The 26504-nt window shown below is 45.9% G+C and overlaps 1 protein-coding gene and 1 pseudogene across 2 annotated transcripts in view; both read right to left on the reverse strand.

The window, feature by feature from the left end:
• UBE4B (ubiquitination factor E4B) overlaps nt 1-26504 on the reverse strand; it is a 100921-nt gene that overhangs the window by 19136 nt on the left and 55281 nt on the right. The window contains 12 exon segments of the mRNA XM_084786706.1: nt 1086-1321; nt 4289-4387; nt 5041-5168; nt 6247-6346; nt 12381-12522; nt 14838-15036; nt 16304-16417; nt 16939-17037; nt 17123-17239; nt 17973-18029; nt 23296-23379; nt 24540-24654. Of these exon segments, the coding sequence (XP_084642832.1) occupies nt 1086-1321; nt 4289-4387; nt 5041-5168; nt 6247-6346; nt 12381-12522; nt 14838-15036; nt 16304-16417; nt 16939-17037; nt 17123-17239; nt 17973-18029; nt 23296-23379; nt 24540-24654 (1490 nt within the window).
• On the reverse strand, nt 12543-14823 carry LOC311600253 (large ribosomal subunit protein uL10-like; annotated as a pseudogene). Its single transcript has one exon. The product of its transcript is annotated as a large ribosomal subunit protein uL10-like (transcript).

Raw genomic sequence — 26504 nt, forward strand, 5'->3', positions numbered from 1 at the left:
GGACTGTCTCCATAGAAAGGGTGTTAACAAAGCATCCAAGACAGCAGTGCCTACTTTATAGACCTAAGAGAACAGAGCAGGCAGAGGAAGAAACTTACCAGATGTAACAAAGGGGCAGACTCTGAGACCTCCTTAGAAACTGGGAGAAATGGCTTGCCCTGAGTCAGACAGACAGAGGACAACTACTGTCCAGGAACACTGGGAATCCTCAAACAGGCTGCCCCTGTCACCAGCAAGGGGCTGTACTTTCTGTAGAGCACAGTGAAGCCTACTGAGTGGCCGGAGTGGGCACATACCGAGGAGCACACAAACCGGGACCTTCTATTAGCAGCCTCGCACCTTTGCTAGGAGACAGGTCAATGTGGAGCACCACCTCCTATGTGAAGCACATTCATTTCCGAGTGTAACTGAGCACAGAGCACAGCACCCAGCAGATACCAGGAGCTTGGTAAGTATGATAGCTCATGAGGGGAGATTCCCACGACCCAGAACAGCCATTTCACTGGTTTGGGTGAGAGCCAATAAATCTCTTTTTGTTTTGTTTTGTTTTTCAAGACAGTTTCACTGTGCAGTCCTGGATCTTGCTCTATACACCAGGCTGGCCTCGAACTTACAGAGATCTACCTGCTTCTGCCTCCCCAGCGCTGTTTTGTTGTCTGATTTGAGTAGCTTAAAGCTGGCCTCAAACTTGCTGTGGAACTCAAGGATGACCTTGAACATTTATAACAAACTCCCTATTTAACACTCTTTAAAACTCTATATACCAAATGCTGCAAATTCAAGGGCAAATGAACCACGTAGTTTTACTCAGATGAAAACACCAGCTTGGGCGACCCACAAGCAGTCTGCTAACTCATCGGAAGCCAGAGTGAGTTCTCAGATGCTCAGGAAATAAGCATGCAGCAGCTCATGCTGAGCTGGAGCTAGTAAGTGATTTCCATAAGCGGATGCTGGAGCCTAGATGGCAGGATTAGTTATTTATCTATTTATGGATTTTAGGTCACAGATTTAGATTTAAGTTCACTCTGAAACAACCTTGTCTCAGTCTTACTTCCATATGCCACAAGGCTCAATCCGGAACCTACCTGTATAGAACTTCATAAGGGAAGGTACCAGCAATTTGGTAGAGAGAGGATGGTTCTCAATCATCTCAAAAAACTTCTGCGTTCTCGGCTGAACAGAGGGGTTGGTCATGAACATGACCTCCACCAGCTTGGCCACTAGGTAAGGGTTCCGGATGTAGTTCTGGTTACACAGCATCACAACGAGAAACATCACAATGTCCTGAGTACAGGGCTCGTACAGCACCTGAGGAGAGTATCTGGACACAGGCAAGAAGGACACATGGTGAGCCCCGGGGAACCACGGGAGAGTTCGCGAGACAGGGAAGGAGACAGAGCACATCACAAGAGGAGAGGCACTGGGGTCCCTCTGGATGGTTCAAAGTGGTGTGCATACTGCAACCACACAGATTTAAAGCCAAACGTGCGTGCATACTTGGCTGTAGTATGCTATGTAACCTACCATGTTTTATAAAGTCTGCAGAATCCATGAACCTTCACAAACACATCTTCACTAGCCAAAAGTGGGGGTTTTATTATTTATTTAAAAAGACTGGGTCTCAGATAGTTCCAACTGGCTTCAAATTCCATATATAGCTCAGGCTAGTATTAAGCTTGCCATCTTTTGCTTCCATCTCCCAAATACTGGGAATACGGGAGAGTTTGACTATGCCTAGCTTTACGAAGGTTTGGTGGAGCTACTGGTTAATCTGAAACTTTTAGGGCCAGCGAGATACTTAAACAGGTGATGGGCAGCCTGAGTTCCGTCTCTAGGACCCACGCGGCAGTAGGAGAACACCACTTCCCCTAGATTGTCTTCTGACCTCCACAGGCCCTTGGTAGAATGCAAGCTCCCCATATGCACACATAATTAAATTTTAGCCAGGTTGTAGTGGCAAACACCTGTAATCCCAGCACTAGGGAGGCAGAGGCCCAGGGAATCTCTGAGGTTGAGGACAGCCTGGTCTACAGAGCAAGTTCCAAGACAGCCCAGGCTGCACAGAGTAGTTCTGTCTCCAACTCTTGCCAATTTTTTTAAAAAGGAAAATTTGTTTTAAGTTCTGTTTTGTTTTTGTTTTTTTCAAGACAAGGTTTCTCTGTATAGCCTTGGCTGTCCTAGAACTAACTCTCTTTGTAGATCAAGCTGGCTTTGAACTCACAGAGATCTGCCTGTCTCTGCCTCCTTAAAGGCATGTGCTACCATGCCCAGCTAGAAGAAATAAAAAATCTTACATATGTGTCTCTATAATATTGCACTTGGAATAAATTTCAAAATGTGACTACTGAAATTCTAATGCTGGATTTGCTCAGCAATTAGTCGATGACCTTTAGTCACCCTTTACATTTCCTGTCATTACGACAGTACTCTGGAGACTGGACTCTGTACCTCAGTGGACTAGCACAGCAGAGCTGGCCCTGGTGGCAGGGGTGCAGGAGAGATGGTGGGCTGACCATCTACCTCATCTATGCTGGAGATGTGAAAGGGCCAATCCCGCAGATCCAAAACTGCAGCATCTCCATGACATAGGGCACAACAGGATATTTGAGAGGATCCAGTACTGATGATGTAGGAGAAGGCAGAGGCCTTGAAACCAGACCAATGACTCATTGCAATGAACACACATCTTCAACAAGATTTTTTTTTAATGCTTTATCTTGTTTGTTTACTTATTTTTGTTTTCTATTTTTTTTAGTACAGTATCTTTTAAAAATATTTATTTATTATTAATGCAGTATTGTCTATGCATATATGCCTATAGGTCAGAAGAGGACATCAGATCTCATTATAGATGACTGTGGTGGCTGGGAATTGAACTCAGGACCTCTGGAAGAACAGATAGTGCTCTTATCTTCTGAGCCATCTCTCCAGCCCATTTTCTATCTTCTTTTGGGGGAAAGTTTCTGGGTGGAGGGAGGATGCAAGGGGACTGCGAGATGAGTGGGATTGGGTGCATGATGTGAAATTCACAAAGAGTCAATAAAAAGTTGAGGAAAAAAATCTCTTGCCACTCAAAACTCCATGTACCACTATTGACCGGGCCTGTCGGGGGACAGCTTTTCTGTTCTTTTGTTATTTGAGGGAGGTGCTCACTATGTAGATCAGGCTGGCCTAGAACCCACAAGCCTCCTGCCTGAGCTTCCAGGTGCTGGAATTACAGGTGTGCATTGCCAAGCTCAGCAGTAATACAACTTGCTTTGTTTAATTCTGGATTTTTATTGTTGCTGGAAAATGTTTGCGGTTTGCACTTAGGGGCCCATGAGTCTATGTGCTTCTGTGTTTGAAATCTGACTTCACACACATCCCTCTGTCACCCAGTTGTGTTCACATTACGTTATAGTGATGAGGAATCACTCGTCATGGTTCCAAAATGAAAAGTGAAGGGCTTTGGTTTTGCTTTTCCTTTTGATGGTATTGGGGTACCAGGGCCTTTTTCATCTAGACAGGTGCTGGAGAGGTCCTGCCACTGAAATGAGTATTTTAGAAAAACAAAAACATATATCCAAAAAACAAAACAAAACAAAACAAAAACAAAAACAACAACAACAACAAAAAACCTAACTTCTCCCAAATATTAGGTAAAATGAAACCATTTCAGAGCTGGGCTTATGGCACATGCCTGTACCCCAGCATTCATGGACGCAGGGGCAGGCAGATCTCTGTGAGTTCAAGGCCAGCCTGGTCTACAAAAAGAATCCAGGAAGCCCGGCGTGGTGGCACACGCCTTTAATCCCAGCACTCAGGAGGCAGAGGCAGGTGGACCACTGTGAGTTTGAGGCCAGCCTGGTATACAAAGTGAGTCCAGGACAGCCAAGGCTACACAGAGAAGCCCTGTCTTGAAAAATAAAAACAAACAAAAAAAGACGAGACCATTTCTTTCCACACTTTCTCCAGTTTTAAAGTGGACAAAGCTTTGGTTCAAAACTGATGTGGACATTTTGGTTTGGCTGTTCACTGGGGCATTTCTCAGGACCACATTTAATTATCAAGCACTCAACTCAGATTTCCCAGAGGGCCTCACACCCATCGCTCATCCTGCCTCTGTCCTGGAGATGGTGTTGGAATTGGCTGTTGCTGAAAAGGGTTTGTTTCTCTAATTTCTGAGCATCACTGGAGTAGAGAAAGTTAGGTAATCTTAGACTTATTGAAGGTTCACAACCCAACTCATTGCATCATTCAGTATACAAGCAAAAATAACACCAGAACATAGAATATGGAAAGTACTTACTGTACAATAAAAAATAAAAATTCAGCAATATCTTCTACATAAAACTCAGGCAATGCTGCAAATACCTTGGGGACATCTGAATTTAAAGGCAGTGTTACGCTGTACAAGAGAAAAAAGTACAACTTAAAAAATGATGTCATGGCACATTGATTACAAGGAATGTTATCTAAATACCTCATTTTGGAAAGAGCAGACCTTACTGTATGACACAACTGTGTAAAATGTACAACGGTGACCTTTAGAAGTTTACAAAGGATGAGAGAGACTTGGGCATGCTGTGTGTGCTAAGGGGGGGGGGGGGGCGGGGAAGGAGGGGAATCCAAAGGTCATATTTGGTCATTTTCAGCAACTCAAACTGAGCCTACAAAGCCATGCATATATTTTACACAAGGGTTGCCAGACTTTTAGTGGGCACAGGCCAAACTCACATATACCTGTGACCCAGGCAAGTCTTTCTAAACAAACATAAGCCAGTCCCAACTTAGGCAGCAGTGACTGTCAGTCCTTGCTCTCCTGGAATCTGTGCTCAGGAGGCTCAGAAGCCTGTTATCTCCAGCATGATGCTTCCAATGTTATAGTGGAGTTAAAAATGACAGCCACTAAATATTAATATAGCTTCATAGTCTATGTAAATACAACCTGGCAACGGAAACACAAATCCTCGCGAGGGTAAGGGTCTAGTCATGACTGAAGAACAATTAGACAACACAGCGAGCACAGTGGAGACTCGGCAGAGGAGAAAGCACACTCACTCGGGATACGCAGGGTCCAGGATGCGCAGCAGCAGCTGAATGAGAAGGCCATAAAAACTCAGACATCTTCTCAGGAAGCTCTCGTCAAGTAAGCCAGCGTCAGCACAGGCCTTGCACCGTACCAGTTTCTGTGGAAGTAGGTGTGCCCCCACCCACACATTAGTCTGGAGCCAAGGCCCCTCGGCATGACTAGGCAAGGAGAGGGGCCAGGAGATAAGGAACCTAGCTGCTAGAGTCTCTAGAACTTCCTCTCTCTAGCTACAGGACACTGGGTGTTGTGTTAGGGTCTTTCTTTTTCCTGAAAAAAAAAAAATCCAACAGGAAGGGAGGCATGCCATGCAAACAACTGAGCACAAAGGACAGCACACAGTTAGTGCTTGAGCTTAGTCACTGATCCCATTACTCAGTGACTCGGATGGAGAACAGGGATGAGTGCAGGCCCTCTGGGTGTCAGGACAGTTAGTGGAAAAAAGCCAGACAAATTCTATCTGAATCTCCGCACCACTACTTATTGCTACCCTTAAGAAAAATGTCAGCCCGCTAGGCTGCAAGACCTCAGAAGATGGCCCTGAGAATGACACACACAGATGCCACGTTGTGATAAGCAGATTCGAACAGAGTCTTACAGACCCCTTGAAATGCAACTATGCAAAATATAAAGGGGGCTATAAATCTCTTTATTCTGCATCCTGTTGAACATAAACATAACATAACATAACATAAACAAAGAAAATGTGCACATGAGCTTCTGTTTTGTGAACAAGATTTTTAGCTGAGTTTTGCCAGTAGGGATAATTCTGTCTCTGTTAGGTTCTGTAAGAATTGAAGAACAAGAGGGCAAGTGAAAGAGAATTTTCTAGTACCTCAGTGCTGGCTCAAGTGCCACGGTAGTGTGTGGCCGCGTGTACTGGGGTGTGTGTGGCACGGCCAGGGAGGGGGAGGGGTTACATTGGGGATGAGAACACTTGTTAAGAATTCGCTACATAAGCATATATATATATACACATATATTCTCTGCTGAGATTTAAATAATTAGATACAGAAATATGCAAGGAGTCAACAAGTTTTAAATTGTCCTATTTTATCTTGAGAGAAAAGAACAAGAAAAAAACAAGGACATCCAATTGCTCACTCAAGACACGTATTCTGGTACAAAGATTACTGTTATGAAGCCAGTTCAAAATTATGCCAATTAACTGTACAAACCTTAAGCTGAGTTTTACAGCGCTTCAGCATTTCTCGGTGTCTGGTGGCCAGTGGGGAATCTTTCCATTGGCTTTCATTATTTTTCAAGTCTTCCACGGTTCTAAAATTAACAAAACAAAACACCTTAATAAGCAAATGAAAGAAAAAGACCCAGGTCCAAATTATCACGGAGCCTCTGACATAATTCTTTCATACTTAAGTACTTTATACTTATTTACTCATTGAATCATTTACATATGTATGTGTGAGTATGTATGTATGTATGTATGTATGTATGTATGTATGTATGTATGTATATGTACTTTGAGACAGTTTCTCTGTGTAGCCTTTGCTGTCCTGGAACTCAATCTGTAGACCAGGCTGGTCTCAAACTCAAATTTCAGCCTGCCTCTGCCTCCCAAGCAATAAAAAAGTGTGTGCTGCCACCACCACTACCTGGCTTCACACTTAGGTATTTTTAAAACTAGAGCATATAGACCAGCCGTGGTGCTGCATGACTCTAATCCCAGCATGGGGGAGGTCCAGGGAGGTGGATCTCTGAGTTCAGGGCAGCCTGGTCTACACATCAGTTCCAAGGTAAAGATCCTATTTCAAAACAAAACAAATTATAAACCAGAGCCCATCCCAGTACAATAAGCTCTGGTTTAATTGGCAGCATTTTTTCTGTGTGTATATGGGGGGCAGGAGGAAGGGGGAGGTTCTCTGTATGGCCCTGGCTGTCCTGGAACTCAGAGAGCCACCTGCCTCTGCTGGGATTAAAGGCATGAGCCACCACTGACTAGCTAATGTGTCTCAAAGAATGTTCTTCGTAGTACTTGGGAGGCAGGAAAAGGCACTTCTTTGTGGATTCAAGGCCAGTAGTCTACACAGTGAGTTTCAGGCCAGAGCTACATGGTGAGACAATGCTCCTCCCACTCCCCAGGTAAAAATGTACTGTAGATTTGATGAAATAATCATCCTTGCTGTTACCCTGCTGTTCTGAGGTTAAAAAGAACTTCCTTTTAAAAGTTCCAAGCTCAGGGACTAGAGAGATGGCTCAGAGGTTAAGAGCACTGGTTGCTCTTCCAAAGGTCCTGAGTTTAATTCCCAGCAACCACGTGGTGGCTCACAACCATCTATAATGAGATCTTGTGTCCTCTTCTGGTGTGTAGGTGTACAGGCAGGCAGAGCACTGTATACATAATAAATAAATCTTAAAAAAAAAAAAAGTTCCAGGCTCTTTTTGCCTCATCAACTCCCAAAGCAAAGGACAATTTGCCTGTGGCACTTCCTTCTTTCCTTGGCAGGCCTCCCTCTGCCGAGTGCTCTTTCTTCCCTGTGGCTCGTTCACTCCCTTCTAGGTAACTGCTCAAACACTTATTGTGGGGAGACTGTCGACATTACCTAATACACACGCTTGCTTACTTCCCAGGATTCCACACCTTTCTTACAGTATGTGTAAAATTTGAGAGATTGTCAAGTGTCTAAACATCAGACTTCCCTGACTCCTTTGCTATCAGTATTTTTTCAAGACCTAGGCAGAGACAGTTCTCACTGAAGGCAGACTAGCTCCCATCAGTGCACGGGGCAGCGGCTGTAGCATAGGTCCCACTGCTAGGCTGAAGCAGCTTCCTTGTTAGAGAAATCTAAGAACATCACCTTTCCCAGATATTCCAAAGAGTTCAAACAAAACAAAACACTCCACACTTCCCTTTCTACTTATCTCAGAAAAATAAGACTCTTTTAAAGATGACGCATCCATGAATGGAGAGATGCCTCAGTGGTCAAGAACAACTGATGCTTCGGCAAAGGACATAGGCTCGGTTCCCAGCACCCACACAGCAACTCAAAACAATCTGTAACTCCAGGTCCAGGGGATCTGACCTCCAAGGGTACAGTGGTGCACAGACATACGTGTAGGCAAAACACTCATATACATAAAATAAATATATAGAGATATCACACTCTAATCCTGGACAAAACCTTCAATACATGGCTGTGCTGGGTAGGGTTTTTGCTGTTGTTGTTTTTCTTTTTCTTCTTTGGTCAACTTGACAGAGCCAGGGTTTTCTTGGGAAAGGGAACTTTAATTGAGAAAATATTTTAGAGCTGGAGAGATGGCTCAGCCATTAAAGGCTAGGCTCACAACCAAAAATATAAGAGAAAATATTTTAGTCAGATTGGTCTGTGGGCAAGTCTGGGGGTCATTTTCTTTACTGACGATTGATGTGTGAGGGTCTCCTAGCCGACTGTGGGTGGTGCTATCCTTGGGCAGGTGGTCCTGGAACATATTAGAAAGCAGACGGAGCAAGCCATGGGGAGCCCAGCAGTAAGCAGGGCTGCTCCGTAGCTTCTCCTATTTCCTGCCTCCATGTTCCTGCCCTGACTGCCCTTCCTAATATAGACTCCATCCACTGTGTAAGCTAACGAAAGCACTGCTCCCAGGTTCCTACTGCTCCCAGTGTTTATCAGTGACCACACATGACAAAAGGGACTAGGTAGCTGTCAGGTTTTCCTGGATTACGTGGCTGTCCCAGGGTTATCACAAAGGTCTTTCTAAGAGAAAGGGGGTAGGAGTAAAGCGACAGTGACAATGAGGCCAGCTGGACACACTCTGCTGCTGACTTTAAAAATGAGGAAAATGTATCATGAACCAAGAAAGTAGAAAGCTTCTAGAAGCTGAAAAAAGTGAGGTAGCACTCTTTCCACTGAGTAGCCAAAAGGGTTGCAACCCTGAGTCTAGGACTTCTGACTTGCAGAGCATACAGACACATTTGTGTTACTATAAATTGCCCTGGAGAAGTCAAAGGAAACAAATACAATGACTTTATAGGGTTACAGATGCCACATAAAACAAGAGGCACAGGACCTGGCCTGGATGTGATGAAGGCCCAGTTACTGTTTGGCTTTAGGATGCTGGCAGCCCTAGGCCGAGTGGCCCCTCAGCACAAGGATAAAATGCTTGCCTCTAACAAAGCTGGATGAGGAAAGAAATAAGACAGCAGTGAGTCACAAGCTCCTAAGAAGCAGAGCAGTCCACCACAACCAACATACAACACAAGCTAACTTCATAGCCTTCCAGGGCCTCCGACCTAGAAGCCAGGGCAAAGGCTAGGTCTCAAAAGGCTCAAAAGAGAATCTGGGAGACTGTGATAATGCCATGGACCCGCACCTTTAAATCTAAGGTAGCCTGCTGTCAGAGGTAGCTCTTGTAATGACTTTGGTAGAGATCACCTTGCAGAGTAGAGCACAATGCCTCTGTCTACCCTACCACCCGTTAGCACCTCCAGAACTGTAAGTCAGAGCAGGGACTACACTGGGGAGATTACAAAGTCACATGCAGGAGGAGCATGTCTGAAGTTGGTACCAAGATCTACACCATCGGCTTTATACTATGGGTCAGGATCCTAAACAAAGAATCCAAGTGCTGCCTGTACTCAGACATAGGACTAAGCCAGGGCTCAGAGGCAGGGCCTTCCCCAGGCTGTAGGGAGGAGCATGCTTCCTTGCTCATTCTTGACACCAGGGCTATGAGAAACTTTAATTCCTGACTCCAGATTGCTCTGATCTCTGCCTGTCACTGCAGTCCATCCTCTACTCTTATCCCTTTCTCTCTGTACAAAGCCCTGTGATGCCAAGGGCCTGCCCCAGAGGATCCAGGATCATCTTGTTTGTGTCTGCTAGATCACTTTACCATATGTAAGGTGACAGTCACAGATTCTAGGCCTAGGATGTGAAGACCTTCAATCCCAGCACTAGGGAGGCAGAGGCAGGTGGATCTCTGAGTTCCAGGACAGGCAGCCCTGAACAGTGAGACCCTGAATCACACTGAGCTGCTTCCAGGACTGAACAACTGGCTTAACATCAGATGAAATCAGCAAGTGCAGGGCCAGCCAGAGCTACACAGGGGCAAATATCACAGAAGACATTTAACTCCCTTAGTACATACGAGTATCCAGGATCTGAAGGACAGAAAGACACCTTCTTTCGCCCTCCGTTGCCCCAACTACACACAAGTAGCTTTCCCTCTATCTATGGCATCACTTTTCATAGCTACAAAAATTTATGGTCAGACATGATCAGCACAGTACAGGGAGATAAAACAGGGGAAAAAAGAACTTGCTGGCATATGCCTTTATTCTCCCAGCACACCAGAGGCAGAGGCAGAGGCAGAGGCAGGTAGATCTCTGCATTCAGTGAGTTCTAAGACTATAAACTAGACTTTCAAAAAAGAGATCGACTGGGTGGTGATGGCGCCCGCCTTTAATCCCAGCACTTGGGAGGCAGAGGCAGGCGGATCTCTGTGAGTTCTCCTGGTCTACAAAGGGAGTCAAGGACAGCCATGGCTACACAGAGAAAAGAAGGAGAAGGAGAAGAAGAAGAGGAGGAGGAGGAGGAGGAGGAGGAGGAGGAGGTGGAAGAGGAGGGAGAAAGAGACTGATTCATGAAAACAAGGAGACCTTGAACTACCTCACAGGTGCTGAGATACCAGAAAGCATGCCACCAAGCCCAATGTCAGAACTTTTGTTTTAGTGTATAATTATAACTGTTCCATTGTTATTAGTTGTTAACCCCTTAGTGTACTTAATTTATCAGATCTTACAAATATGAATTCATAAGAAAACAGTATAAATAATGAAGTTTTATAGCATTCATAATTTTAGGCATTCATTAACTGTCTCAGACTTCTATTTAATGCTGGGTTAGAAATCACAGCAGGCTGAGGCTCGAGAGCTGGCTCAGCAATTAAGAGCACTTCGGCTGTTGGAGAGGAACAGTGCTCTGTTTCTAGCACCAACATGGTGGTTCACAAGTGTCTGTAACTCCAGTTTAAGAGGATCCAATGTCCTCTTCTGGCTTCTGAGTGTACCAAGCACGTGGTGTGTGCGCACGCGTACACACACACACACACACACACACACACACACACACACACACACACACGTACGACACTCATAACATAAAATTAAAATATATATATTAAAAAAAGAAAAAACAAAAAACCACAGGGCTGGAGAGGTGGCTCAGGGCTTAAGAACACTGTTGCTCTTGCAAATGACTTCAGTAAATTCGTTAGCACAAAAAGGAGCCACAGTCATGTGGCGCTCCAGTTCCAGGCCTGACATCTTCTTCTGACCTCCATGAGCACTGACACATGTGGTGCATGTTAAGACACTCACATACATAAAATAAAATTAGATAAATCCTAAAAAATAAATCTAGCAAATTAGTTCAAAAGTATATAGTGAATGAACTAAAACATAAAAGTATAAAAAAAGAACACAATAGTCTACAAACAAGACAATAATATGTGGAAAGCAAACCTGAAAGAATCTACTGAGTCGGTGCTGGAGAGATGGCTCAGTGGTTAAGAGCACTGGCTTCTCTTCCAGAGGTCCTGAGTTCAGTTCCCAGAAACCACATGTTGGCTTACAATCATTTATATATAATGTGATCTGATGCCCCCTTCTGGCCAGCAGGTGTACATGCAAACAGTGCATTGTATACATAATAAATAAATCAATCTTTTATTTTTTTTTAAAAAAGAATCTACAGAGTCAATATTGAGTACATGATCAGAGAAATGTATAGCTATGGATATTCAGTATGACAATTTCTCTGACAGCCAAACTAGGCCAAACGGAGGTAGCTTTGAACGGCCTGTCCACCGAATATCTGTCTCCACATCCCCAAGGTGCTTGTTTGCTTGGAGAACCTGAACATCCAGAGATGCTTGGACTTCGAAACACAGCAACAGTGCTAATGATTTGATGACTGACAACCAAGGCTACAAGCCATCGTTTGGGTTCCTCAGAGACAGACCACAGGCCAAAAGGGGAACTGCATGGGAACCAGGGCTTGACAGTCCAGAGCAGAAGGCACATCTAGAAGGCGGCACTCTTGAAAGTGGTCCTGGTTATTTCACACCCAGGGGAAACAGTTTTTTTGGTAAGCGCAGTCAGAGAAGAACACCAAAGGTTCAGAAATCAAGCTTTGGACCACACGTCATCACCTCAAGAACACTGGACGAATGAGAGGCACAGGGCACACTGCAATGTGCACACCCTACACCCTACATCTACTGACTACAAGCAAGTGCTTGTGCATAAGAGGCAGCAGTAACCGCAAGCCAGGCCAGGGAGTGTGCCACCTACCTATTGAGCTCTCGGATGGCTCGCAGTCTGCGGATGTAGCGACGACAACTAGGCAGAATGGAGAGGTGGTGAGCATGCAGGGTGAGAAAGAAACACTCCGTCGGGAATTTTGGCTCAGAAAACGGAGGCTGATCATCTCCATCTAGAAATAAAGAAAACAAAAAACAAACAAAACCCAACGTGAATCCTCAACTAACGTCAATTATAAGCCGTAAGGACACAGTCCAATCCTGAAGAACCAGTTCATTCTGTGTGTGTGTGTGTGTGTGTGTGTGTGTGTGTATGTGTGTGTGAACAAGGCTTTGTTTGCATATGTTAGGTTGGCACTTGCATCTTTCTACACCTTACGTTTTAGACTGGGTATCTCACTGAACATAGATGTCACCAGTTGGCAACTGTAGACAGCTAATGACACACAGATCATGCTGTCTCCTTCCTTCCACCAGTGTTGGGGTGACATGTATACTGCCACGGCCAGCTTTTATGTGGGTGCTAGAAGCTGAGCCCAGGCATTCATGCTTACCTAGGAGCGCTTTACTGACCATCTCTGCAGTCCAAGAATTTTTATTGTGTTGTTTTCTGGTTGTGAGCCTAACCTTTAACATATAAGCCATTTCTCCAGCCCTTGTGTTGTTTTTTGAGATAGGGTCGCTCTATGTAGCTCCAGCTATCCTGGAACTCACAGAAATCTGTCTGTCTCTGCCTCTCAGTGCTGGGATTAAAAATGTACCAAGCCTCCAAGAATATTTTTTTTAAAAGAGAAGTATGCCTTTATTCCCGTGTTTCTCAAATTAAGCTGGCTGAACTGGCTGCTTTGAGAGGTGATCAGTCAAACAGGCCAAATCCCAGATCCCCATTTGATTCTTCAGACTCTTCTTTGGCTTCAGCTTTGGCTGGGGCTGCAGCAGCAGCAGGAGCAGCAGTGGTGGCTGCAGCCACAGGGGCAGCAACCACAAATGCAGACAGATCAGGCAAAGGTGTAGTCAGTCTCCACAGACAAAGCCAGGACCCTCTTGTACCCACTGATGATAGAGTGCGACACCAAGGCAACAGTTAGGTAACCAATCTGTAGACAAACACTGACAACATTTCAGACACCCTCTAGGAGGCGAGAGTGCAGTCTGCTTGCACTTCAGGGTTATAAATGCTGCCATTGTCAAGCACCTGCTGGAAGCTCAGCCCAAAGGAGAAGGGGAGACGCTCAGCATGTTCAGCAGTGTGGCCTTGCGGGCTCCCACTTTGTCTCCAGTGTCATCGGTGGCACACAGCTCAGAATTTAATCATACCTCTGGAGATTTTTAGTGGTGATGCCCAAAGCCTGGAAGAACCAATGTTCTGGGCTGGCACAGTGATTTCACATGGGGTGGTGGCACCAGCATGGGAAGGAGCGGGCACCTTATTGGCCAGCAGCATGTCCCTAATCTTGGCAAGGTCCTCCTTGGTGAACACAAAGCCCACATTCCCCAGACATGAGGCAGCAGCTTCTCCAAAGCAGGGCTGTTTTCCAGGTGGCCCCTGGTGGCCTTGCACATCATGGTGTTCTTGCCCATCAGCACCCCGCCCTTCCCTCGCAGGGACATGCAGATCTGCTGCATCTGTTTGGAGCCCACTTTGTCTGCTCTCACAGTGAAACATTTTGTGTCATCATCTAAAAGTTGGATGATCTTAAGGAAGTAGTTGGACTTCCAGGTTGCCGTCTTCACAGGGCATCACGGCAGTGTCAGGGATTGCCACGCAGGGTTTAAAGACAATGTCACTTTAAGGAGGACGCCTGGCGAGAGGTAAACTAGAAACTTATGTGATGTTCTGAGAGAAACAAATTCCTTGTGCTTTACTTAATGGCCCTTTATCCTCTTATCTGATTAAATGTTTTCATAGGTCAAGCTTTTATGACGTGTCTTCCTGATATACTCTATAAAATCATCTTCATTTTCCACGCTGAACATATTACTTCAATCTGAAATAATTAGGCCATATTAATAAATTATGGTCATTTTCCTACAGGTTTGCCGTTTTGCTCTTGCTAGGAAGAACTAGGTACAAAGCATCAATGTTGTGAGTAGAGGCTGGAGTAGAGAGTCACTGAGGACCACTGCAGAGTGGGTTTTAATCAGCACATAGCTGGACTCACTTATAGGATAGAGTTCACACTTGAGCCAAGTGCACAAGTATCATGTCACACCACTTCAGGCACTTACCCTTTCTTTGTGGGAACACTCAAACCCTCCCAGGCGCTGCATGAAGTCTACCCCAAGCTGCTGCTGACTACGCCCTTCCTGCCTGCTTCTCCCACCCAACTGCACCTTTAGGCAGCTGCAGTGCTCCAGGCCACCAGGCCCCCAGCTGCTCTATTCAGCATCCTCTTGTGCCTCCAGCACACCTTCAATACTATTACAAGTTGCTTTTCTCAAGTACTGCCAGAATTTACTTTAGAGCGATGAAATGAACGCCACTCACAGAGTTCAGCCAGCCACTCATTCACATCTTCCATCGTTGCATTTATTCGTGTCTCGTCATTCGGGAGATTGATCCGACATCTTGGGTGGAATATATAAGTGGGGTCAACTGTTTCTAACTTGATTTTTGTACTTAGCTGCTGCAGGACCCAAAGGAGGTTCAACATAAACCCATCTGTAGACACCAGCCGGTCATCTGCCTGTAAAGCAATTGAAACAATTGCTAAGCACAAATTTGGTCAGTGACAGGACATGTGGTGACCAATGTCGACCAACTAGCAGGTGGCAGGTGGCAGCCAAGCAAGGTTCCACCCATCCACTGACCACTGCAATAACCCCAGAGTTCGTACAAGTCACATTTTAGAGAGGATCTAAAGGTCAGAGAATCAAAGTTCCTAAGCAACAATATAATAAATGCAGCTTCTTTCTCTGTTTATCCCTCAGGATCATCAGCACCATGCGCTGTGCTCTGCCCTGTGACGGCTTCCCCATCTTAAACAGTGAGCACAGTCCTGCCTGAATAACAAGAGGTTCAGTGATCACACACTAGAACTATTTTAATGCTTTACACATAATAAGCCCACAGGCTAGGGGCCATTCTTAACCCCATCTGGCAAATGAAGAAACTGAGGCACAGAGAAGTAACTGTCAGATATGGGCTAACTTACAGACCACATGTAGCTGAAGCCAGCTGTAAATGTGGCGCAATATAAAGCTATAAGCTTACACAAAGAGTGAGGAAGTTTTGGGGTTTTTCAGGTTTTTTGAGACATGGTTTCTCTGTGTAGCCCTGGCTGTCCTGGACTTGCTTCTGAGTAATTATTATTAATAGTACTCTGGAATTTTTCCTTTTTTCAACCTTCCCATGAGCACTGGAGTCCTCAAGAGCTCCGCAGTGCTTCCTCAGGTTTGCTTCCCACCCTACTCCTTGTCACTTCCTTGTGACACCTCTCCCCTCCAGTGGCTCCTCCCACCTGTCCATTTCTCCAGGCCCACAGGCCTGTCTGTCCTAACCTGAGACTCAAGGCCATGGTTTCTTTTTCACCTGTCCATTTCTCCAGGCCCACAGGCCTGTCTTGGGCTTGCAATGATGCTGGCTCGTCTCTACTCTAAGACTCCATCACCAGCAAGGCTCTACTCTCAGCCCTGCAATGCCCGGCTCTGCACTCCAAGCTTTAAGAAAAGGCTGCCCTGCGACCCGATGCCGACCCACTCCTGTGCCTTCCTGCACAAGCCCCCCCAAGCCATCGAGCTTCCGTCGGACTCCACTGCTGCCGGGAATACTGTGCTGCAAGTCCACTCCCTGCCGAGACCTTGGGCTGCACACAAGCAAGTGGCTCGCGTGCCTTGTTCCATGATGCCTTCCTGATGCCCAGATCACCACAGCCTGCGAGGTGCTGTGCTGAGTAAACCTTCACTAGAAAAACTGGTTTAATGTGTAGCTGGAAGCATTTAGGGGACTCGTACCTGCATCTGGGCTTTCTTCATGTTGGCATTGACAATGGCTGCCATGTAACTGAGAGCTGCTTCCCGAGTTTCACCGTTTAATAGAACACTATGCAGAATCTTGAAAAGCTCTTGCTGAATTATATCCGAAAAGAAAAAGAACAATTGACTTCTGCTTTACTTTAAGAATAGCTTCTTGTTCCCCACCTTTCCCTCCCATATCCACTTCTCACAGGGAACCCAAACAGTCAACAAATCCGCGCGCGCGCGCACGTGTGTGTGTGTGTGTGTGTGTGTGTGTGTGTGTGTGTGTGTGTCCAGGAAGTACACGGTGAGTAGTTGCATGCAGCAGGGAGGATGTTGGGTGGTCACTGTTTTAACTAACAGCCTTCTCTTTCACTTTGGCATGACACCCCAGAGATATAAGCATAGCTAGGTGTCAGTCACTGCGAGTCAGCTTGACCACGGGCATCCATGAGGCGCTGGCCTTGGCGCTCAGCTCTGCCCAGCAGAAGCAGCCACAACAACAAGTGAGAAGAGCGATGGGGGTGAGATCGTTGTGGCTTCCATGTGAGTGACCTGAGCAGCAGGATCTATGAAGCGGGCCTCTCTTCCCAGGGCAGGCCCTCTCCTCTGGCGTCCTTCTGCACACCTACCCGTCCCAGCTCCAGATAATGCTGTAGTGACTGGCTGACCACACGGGTGTTCTCCAGGGTAATGGCAGGCCCTGAGAAGTACTTCTCAACCACCTTTGACTGAAAGGAGAGGGAGTATTCAATAAGCGTACAGAGAGCATCGGGGGGGGGGGGGGGGGTTGACCAGTGTGCAATGTGTACTCACATCGTCCTCTGCGAAGACTGAGAAGCTAAAAAAGGCCCCTAAGTAGGAGAGTCTCTGCAGCTCCCGCCCAGAACCAGGGCTTAAGGACTTCGGCAACCACAGGGGTAAAGAGGCGACCTAGGATAGCACAGAAGGGCAGTAAGCTACTGAAGCAGTTGGCAGAGGGGGAGCTCAGAGTGCCCAGCAGTCAGCTACACGGGTGGGTGTGGCCACCAAGCACCCCAAAACAGAAGGCACGACCAGGTCAGGTTCCCTTTCATATTCTTTGACTTCAGGTAGAGGGTACTCTCCAATAGCCATGTATTTTTATTTATTCTTTTACGTGTGTGTGTGTGTGTGTGTGTGTGTGTGTGTGTGTGTGTGTGTGTTTATGTACTTCTCCCCTTTGTCCTTTCTTGTCATCATCTCCCTCCCACCAAACCCTTCCTTCCCACAGGTGCTCCTCCTATTCTCACGTGTTTTCTGTGTCACACACTGCATCTTACACCAGCATGAGTGTGGCACCATTTACTTCACAAGCTACACTACTAGAGGAGGGCTACAGCAGTGGGTACACTACTGAGGACGACGACTCTCCCCAAACCATTAACTACCAGAGTGAAATTCTAGAGACCCGTTCTGGGGCTCCTCAAAGGATCTATGCGTTTCCCTACAGCACCCCCTATCCTAGGTGCAGAGCACTTATCTCCAGAAAACCAGACAAAAGGAAAACACTATATAATACCAATTTAACAAATGATGGTCCCCCCCCCCTGCCTACATCCAAATGTCTTTCAAGAGGTCTTTACATGAGACTACTTTAAAAATGGCCTCTGTGTCATGACAAGAGTCAATGTGTAAACCCACTTACCAAATTGCACATAGGGTGTGTCTTCCCAAACTTGGTTTCACAGAGTTCACCCAGTGCCTAGAAATAAGATAGGAAGGGATCGTTGAGATGTGTTGTCCCACAATGCTGCCAAGGAACAAATGAAAGCAAGGGACCACTTACATTTCCACTACAAAAGCTTAGGGAAGCTCACTATGAGTTTTCCTGCTTAATAAATGAATACATGTGCACTACAAACAAACAAGCGCAAAAAACAAAACAAGTAAACAGAAAATAAATAAACCCAACCCTGCTTAGGTGGCTTGGTGCACACTTTTAATCCCAGCACTCAGGAGGCACAGGCAGGCATGCTGATCTCTGTAGTTTGAGGCCAGCCTGGTTTACGGAGCTCCAGGACAGCTAACTACATAGTGAGATTGTGTTTCTAGCAAAACAAAACAAAACAAAAACCTTTGTGGGAGGGGGGAAACATGACCAAAATATGTTGAGAGAGTATTTAAACAAACAAACAAAACCACTTAAAGGGGAGTGCAAAGCACAGCCACAGTCACTCCCACTTCACGTGCAGACAGAGCGCGCTTTGATGTCCTGGGGAGCAGCTTTCTACAGGTGTGTGCTGAGGTTTTAAAACTGAGTTTTGCTTCCTATCATGTCTCGACACAAGATTTGTTGCACAGACTGTGCTAATCCTGCCAGCATCGCTCCGAGCTTTACCCTGGCCCCTAGAAGCTACCCATACAGAACACACTGAAAGTGTGATGTACTTCCAGACAGCCTCGGGGGCCTTCTTCCGTGCTGCAGTCACTCCACACTCCATAGTTACTATCAACAGGTTAGTCTAGGCCCATGAAGCCACACTGAATACGTAATTAGTTTTCCTGTGACTCAGACAGAGCTATAGAAGCTCTAACAGCCACTGACCCTTTGGTCAGAGGTGTTGAAGTCACTGACATAGGACTACTAGAAGTTTAATTTCTCATTGCCTAGTGCAGGATATCACAAGCACCACAGGGAAAGCCTGACATCAGCAGCCAACATCACCATGGTTATTTATTGTTGGGGCTGTTATTGGGGGAGGGGAGATGGGGGGAGTGTTTTCCACCAGACAAGGCTTTGCTATGTTGCCCAGGTTGGCCCAGAACTCTCAGTTCTCCTGCCTTAACCTCCTAAGCACTGGGACTGTAGGCACACGGGACATGTCCAATGACACCAACATAAAACCACCCCAGCAGTGTTCCCCTTCCTGCCTTAGTCCCCCACCCCCGTCTCTTCTCCTTCCTGTGCTCTCGATGCACCCTCATTATTGTACTAGCATCAACAGCAGGTCCCAAATTAGATCACTTACAACCAAAAAGGAGGCTTCTGTAAGGGCACTTTGTTGATATCTGTCACTAAATTCTTTTCATTAAAACACTAAACCATTTCAGGCAGGAACAAAAAGACAAGTTTCAAAGAGCATTTGAGAAACCTGAACAATAACAGTGCAATAGAAACAGCCTTAAAAACAGGTCCACATCTTTAGTTTATCTACTTCCTTTCTTTATTTTCTTTCTTTTTTTGTGTGGGGGTGGGGGCAGGGGCGACAGGATCTTACTATATAGCCCGGGCTTGTCTGGGACTCACAATGAGGTCCTCCTGCCCCAGCCTCCTGAGTGTTGAACACAGCACACCAGGACGTCATGTACTCAGGATGATCTCACACACTATATAGATGTGGGTGACTTTGAGCTCCTGAGCCTCCAGCTGACTTCATTCAGCCCAGGGATCACAGGTGCACGAACACACCTAGCTTTATGTTTTGTTTGTGAGACATTGTCTGATCTGTAGCCAAGGCCAGCTTTAATTCATGACTAATTTTCTTGCCTCAGATCTCCAATAGCCAGGTTGCTGAGCCAGCACTCTTGGCTCAGCCTCACCCTCTCATTCTCAGCATTGTTATGAACTTTACCCAGCTAATGATACGACCATCCGTTTTTCTGTTCTCAATTTTTCTGTTGATTTGTTTGTTTGGGCTTTGTTTTCTTGAGACAGAGTTTCTCTGTGTAGTTCTGGCTGGCCTGGAACTTGCTCTGTAGACCAGGTTCTGACATCCGCCTACCTCTGCCTCCCAAGTGCTGGTATGTTTTGTTTTTGGCTTTTCAAGACAGTTTTGATTTTCTTAACAATAGATCTTTTGTCACCTGTCTGAGCACATAATTATCACAGTAGAACTGGGCAGAGGTTTTGCTACGATGCAACTTTTACTCCAAATTCTGAACACCCTAAGGGAAGAGAATTTGATCCACGAGCATCTATGACCTGGTGCAAGGTACAGGGCACACACCCAGGTAACAATGAGTTAACAGCATAATGAAATTAAATCAATAGAGTAAAGAAACAAACAAAGGACAAACATAGCTCAGAGGTTAAGAGCACTGGCTGCTCTTTAAAGGGTCCCAAGTTCAATTCCCAACAACTACATGGTAGCTCACAACCATCAATGAGATCTGGTTTCCTCTTCTGGCATGCAGATGTACATGCAGGCCAAACACTGTATACATAGTAAATATAATCTTAAAAAATAATTTAAAGTTTCAATTTCTTTATGGCCTCAATCTATACAAAGCTGCAAACATACACAGGGTGAATGCATTCCATGGTTTGACATTTCCCCATTATAATCCTATAATAAATAAAAATACCTGAAGACATTTGTCTCCCAAAATTTCAATGAAGCAAATTCCAAACAGAAAAAAGCCTCCCGTTTGTTTTGTTGTTGTTATTTTTGGTTTTTCATTTTTTGAGACAGGGTCTCTCTACAGATTTCTGGTTGTTCTAGAATTTACTATGTAGATGATGCTGGCCTTGAACTCAGTAATCCACCTGCCTCTGGCTACCAAATGATGGGATTAAGTTAAAGCTGTGGACCACAACGCCTCTCATATGCACAGCAGTTTGACAACAGTAAAATCCTTGCTGAGAATACAGCTAATGATTCCTATTGTAATTTGTACTCGTTCTGAGCAGCTCAGGGCACCAGGCACATGTCTGTTTAGAAACAGAGACTACAGCTGAGATGTACGGCCTCAGGGACTTGCTCTCCCCAGTGTACCACCCACAGGTAAAACACAGTCCTTTGATCTCATTATGAGCAATTTTTTAAAATGTGAGTGGTATACATGGACTGCATTTGTGGATGCACAGGTATGCTCACGTGGTGTACATGGGCAACCGCATGTGTGGATGCACAGGTATGCTCACGTGGTGTATATGGGCAACCGCATGTGTGGACACACAGGTATGCTCACGTGGTGTACATGGCCGACTGCATGTGTGGACGCACAGGCATGCTCACGTGGTGTACATGGCTGACTGCATGTGTGGACGCACAGGCATGCTCACGTGGTGTACATGGCTGACTGCATGTGTGGTGCACAGGTATGCTCACGTGGTGTACACGGGCGACTGCATGTGTGATGCACAGGTATGCTCACGTGGTGTACATGGCTGACTGCATGTGTGGATGCACAGGTATGCTCACGTGGTGTACACGGGCGACTGCATGTGTGATGCACAGGTATGCTCACGTGGTGTACATGGCTGACTGCATGTGTGGATGCACAGGTATGCTCACGTGGTGTACACGGGCGACTGCATGTGTGGTGCACAGGTATGCTCACGTGGTGTACATGGCTGACTGCATGTGTGGATGCACAGGTATGCTCACGTGGTGTACACGGGCGACTGCATGTGTGATGCACAGGCATGCTCACGTGGTGTACATGGGCGACTGCATGTGTGGACGCACAGGCATGCTCACGTGGTGTACACGGGCGACTGCATGTGTGATGCACAGGTATGCTCACGTTGGTGGAGGGATGGACTGATGCTGGGAAATGCCCTCAATCAATCTTCCAGCTTACTGTCACTGGAGCAGAATCTCTCCATCACTCCCCCAGCTCACTGACAATGGTAGTCTCTCTTGCTAGGCTGATGCAGGGATCCTCTATCTCCACTTTCTAAGACTGAAATGACAGGCAGGCCACAGACACACCAAGATTGATGTGGGTCCAGTCTTCCTGCTTGCTACTAAATCACTCCCACTTGCCCATTATTAACAGGTTATTACATTTTGAAATTATTCATTAGTGTGTTTGTGTTCTATGTGTACCCACACAAGCACATGTATGCATGTACACAGAAGTAGGCACACACATGCCAAAGCCAGTATTAGGAAATAAGAACAAACCTTTTCAGCAGTTGCTTACTGCCTTCTACCTTGTTTTGGGGCAGAATCTCCTGATTTTACCATTGTTTTGCTGTTCCAAGCCAACCAGTGCATGAGCTTGCAGCCAATTATCCTGTATCCACCTCTTATGTTAGCATAGATATACCGGGACTACAGACATGAGCTAGCACACCTGGCTTTTTTATGTGGGTTCATAGAAAACAAACTCAGGCCATGGGCTTCTGTGTCAAGTATTTTAACCTGCCGAGTCATCTCTCTGGCCCAATAAAAATGAATTTGTCCCACTTGGGCATGGCAGCACAGAGCAGTCACCTTAGCACTCAGAAGACTAAAGGAGGTTCACAATACAGGCAGGCTTGGGCTACACAGGAAGATATTAAGTTGATTTGGTTGGAGATTTTTCCCTCGAGACAGGGTTTCTCTGTGTAGCCTTGGCTGCCCTAGACTCACTCTGTAGACCACGCTGGCCTCCAGCTGAGTGATCTACCTGCTTCTGCCTCTTGAGTGCTGGGATTAAAGGCGTGCGCCACCACGCCTGCCTTGGGAATTTTGTTTTAAAGATTCATTTTATTTTTATCTGTGTGTATATATGTATACTCCTACTGAGTGCAGATACTCGTGCAGGCCAGAAGAGGGCAAAAGCCCTGGAGCTGGAGTTACAGGCAGTTCTGCAAACTAAACTCCCGTCGTGCACAAGAGTGAGCACTCTTGACTGCTGAGCTATCTTGCCAGCCCCAATTTGGTGGTGTTTTCCCACTTATTAGTACTCTGTGTGAGTGTGTGTAAAGGACAGTACGTATGTGCAAGTCAGAGGAGAACTTCATGGGAAGCTGCCAGTGCACCCCAGCACCCCAGCAGCTCAGGACACTGCCACCCTGTCCAGCCTACACAAGGCTCTCAGGGTTAAATCGAAAAGCAAGCGTGATCTACACCTGTCACCTCAGCACCTGAAAGGCAGAGGCAGTAGGATCATGAGCCAAGGATCATCTTCAGCCGGGAAGACATGAGCTCTGTCTCAAACAAACAAACAAACGAACAACAAAAGCAAGGTTGAACACAGATCTCAAAGAAAAATAGTTACTCAAATATCTACTAAAGAAAAGAACAAGACTTTACCATAAGGGGGTATTTAAAGTAGTCGCTATCGAGGGAGCACTCTTTGGCAGCAAGAGCCAGGCCTTGTAAAATAGGGATAAAGATCTGCAATAAAAGAAGAAAACCACACACATTAGGTTTAAGGACAGTGAAGCACGCAAGCACATCAGGCAAGCTACTGAGCCTGTAGGGCCAGGCACCCCTGCTCTTCCCTCCCCCAAGAGAAACCTTTGCCCCCTCCATATAAAGAACTCCCGAATCCTTGAGTGTTGACTGGTCGGATGCGACACATACTGTAAAGCAGCGCAGCTCAACTTTCCAGAAGGATGTTGGTGAGCACTAACACTGCAGCAGGACGCTCAGCCTGGGCACAGGGAGCACTGCCCAAGGCTGTGAGGGGTTCCTGTTACCTCACTACTGCCCTGCCCCGCAGCACTGTGCTGCTGATTAATACACATCTATGATCTGTAAGAAAGTTACACTAGGCTGGCCCAAAGGTAGTGAGTTATCACAGTTCATTGCTCACAGTCAGTTGCAGACTGGACTCTATTTTCCCCCTTCTCACTAGTGCACTTGACTACTCTTAAACAAATAAGTAAATACTAAAGCTGGGCGGCGGTGGTACTCGACTTTAATCCCAGCACTCGGGAGACAGACAGGCGCTGTGAGCTTGAGGCCAGCCTGGTCTACAAATGAGTCCAGGACAGCCAAGGCTACACAGAGAAACCCTGTCTGGGGGGGTGGGGGGGGGGCAGGGGCGGGAGAGGAGACAGGACAAAGGTCTTAAAATTATGAATATGCAAGATTAAAACAAAGTAAAGTACATCGTGCCAACTGATAACATTCACAGTGAACTCTAGGAAAAGACATCTCCCACATATGATGTTCTTATTTATTTCCTTTTTAGCATATACTAATTATGCGCGGATTTCATTATGCACAACATGTATTTTTATGATACCCTGTTACACTGTGGTGGCTCCTTCAGATTCCCACTTGTCCTCTTCCACTCTGCTACTGTCGTGCCCCACCCCCTCAATTTCTTTCGTTCTTACTTAGGTGAGAGGGTGCTCAGACGAGTTTGGGCACCTATACCACTCATTGGCTATATCACCCAAGACAGTATCTTTCCAGCGCCCAGCCGCTGCTAACGGCAGTGGAGGGGTGGAGCTCCGTGAGTCCCTCCCTTACCCCAGGACATGGTGTATCTAGACAGCATGAAGGCACTTAGCCAAAAACTGCAGTAGTAATGAGCCCAACTGTACCTGCTTGAACACCTCTTCATCCTGGTGAGTGGTCCTCACCAGCTCTTGAATGAAGCCGTACGGGAGATTCCTGCACAGCATATACGGCACAAGGAAGGATGGCTGTTGCAAGGACCTGAAGACCCAAGAAAAGCAAGAGCTGTGATGGGAGCATGTGGAAGGCCCTGGCCACACAGCCAAGCCAGTTACGCAAACACAAGACCTACCAAACAGTCTACACAAGCATTGCTTATGCAAAGCATGACCTTTTCTAACACTGGTGACATTTGGCCTTTTCAATGTGACATCAGTGAAGCTGCAGAGACAACAACTCTTTCTAAGTAAAGCTTGAGGGCTGGAGCTTCAGTGATAGGACACTTGCCCGGCATGTGCAGAGCCCCGGGCGGGGCCTCAGCAACGGAAAGGAAATAATAAATGCATTTTAAAATGAACTATGGGGACCAAAGAGAACTGGCTGCTCTTGCAGAAGATTTGTTTGGTACCCAGCATCCATGTGTTGGCTCACAGCTGTTTCTACCCCCAATTCCAGGAGATCGAACACTTTTTTCTGTCCTGCAAGAGCTCCACAAGCATATGATGCAACACACACCTCTCTCTCTCTCTCTCAAAATAACCACGTGAATAAATGAGTCTAAATTTTTAAAGGTTTATTTACTTATTATTTTTTTTAAAGATTTATTTATTTATTATTATATATACAGTGCTCTGCTTGCATGTACTCCTGCAAGCCAGAAGAGGGCGCCATATCACATTACAGATGGTTGTGAGCCACCATGTGGTTGCTGGGAATTGAGCTCAGGACCTTTGAAAGAGCAGGCGGAGCTCTTAACCACTGAGCCATCTCTCCAGCCCTATTTACTTATTATGTATACAGTGGTCTACATGTACACCTGCATGCCATAGGAGGGCATCAGCTCTCATTATAGATGGATGGTTGTGAACCACCATGTGGTTGCTGGGAATTGAACTCAGGAAGGGCAGTCAGTGTTCCTAATCTCCAAGCCATCTCTCAAGCCCCAGTCTAAATTTTTTAAAACAATAAAAAGTTATTATTTATTTTATTTGTTTATGCCAAATCCACACGGGAAAAAAAAAGCTATTATCTTTTTCAAACTCTTTTTCTTTTTTGTTACTTGGCTTTTATTGTTGTTGTTGTTGTTTTGCCTTGGTTTTTCCAGATAAGGTTTCTCACCTGGTAGTGGTGGTACACACTTTTAATCCCAGGACTAGAGAGGCAGGTAGATTTCTGTAAATTCAAGGCCAGCTTGGTCTACCTAGTTAGCTCCAGAACATCCAGAGCCACACAGTGAAACCCTGTCTCAAAAAACAAAAACAAACCCACAAGGTTTTTCTGTGTCGCCCTGGATGTCCCAGAACTCTCTTTGTAAGACTGGCCTGAATCTAGAGATCTTGCCTCTGCCTTCCAAATGCTGCGATTAAAGGCCATGTGCCATTTCATCCGGTTTTGTGACTTGCTTTTTAAAGACAAGGTTTTGTATGGCAGAAAGGCTTCAAACTAGCCAGCAACCCTGCCTCAACCTCCCAAATTCTGGGATTACAGACATGTGGCACCATACATTCTAATTTTCCTTCATTTTGAAAATACTTAAAGAATATATGGTTAAGCCGGGCGTGGTGGCGCTCGCCTTTAATCCCAGCACTCGGGAGGCAGAGGCAGGCGGATCGCTGTGAGTTCAAGGCCAGCCTGGTCTACAGAGCGAGTCCAGGACAGCCAAGGCTACACAGAGAAACCCTGTCTCTAAAAGACCAAAAAAAAAAAAAAAAAAAAAGAATATACGGTTATAGTACTGACAATAACCAGAAAGAAAAAATCCATTTTTTCCCATTTTTTCCTTTAGCTATTTTTACATAAAAGACAAATATAGGGCTGATGGACTGTGATGTCTGTGGTTAAGAGCACTGCCTGCTCTTCCAAAGGACCTAGATTCAATTCCTAGCATCCAT

The sequence above is a fragment of the Acomys minous genome (assembly GCF_964271855.1).
Source record: "Acomys minous genome assembly, chromosome: 6".
NCBI lineage: Eukaryota > Metazoa > Chordata > Mammalia > Rodentia > Muridae > Acomys > Acomys minous.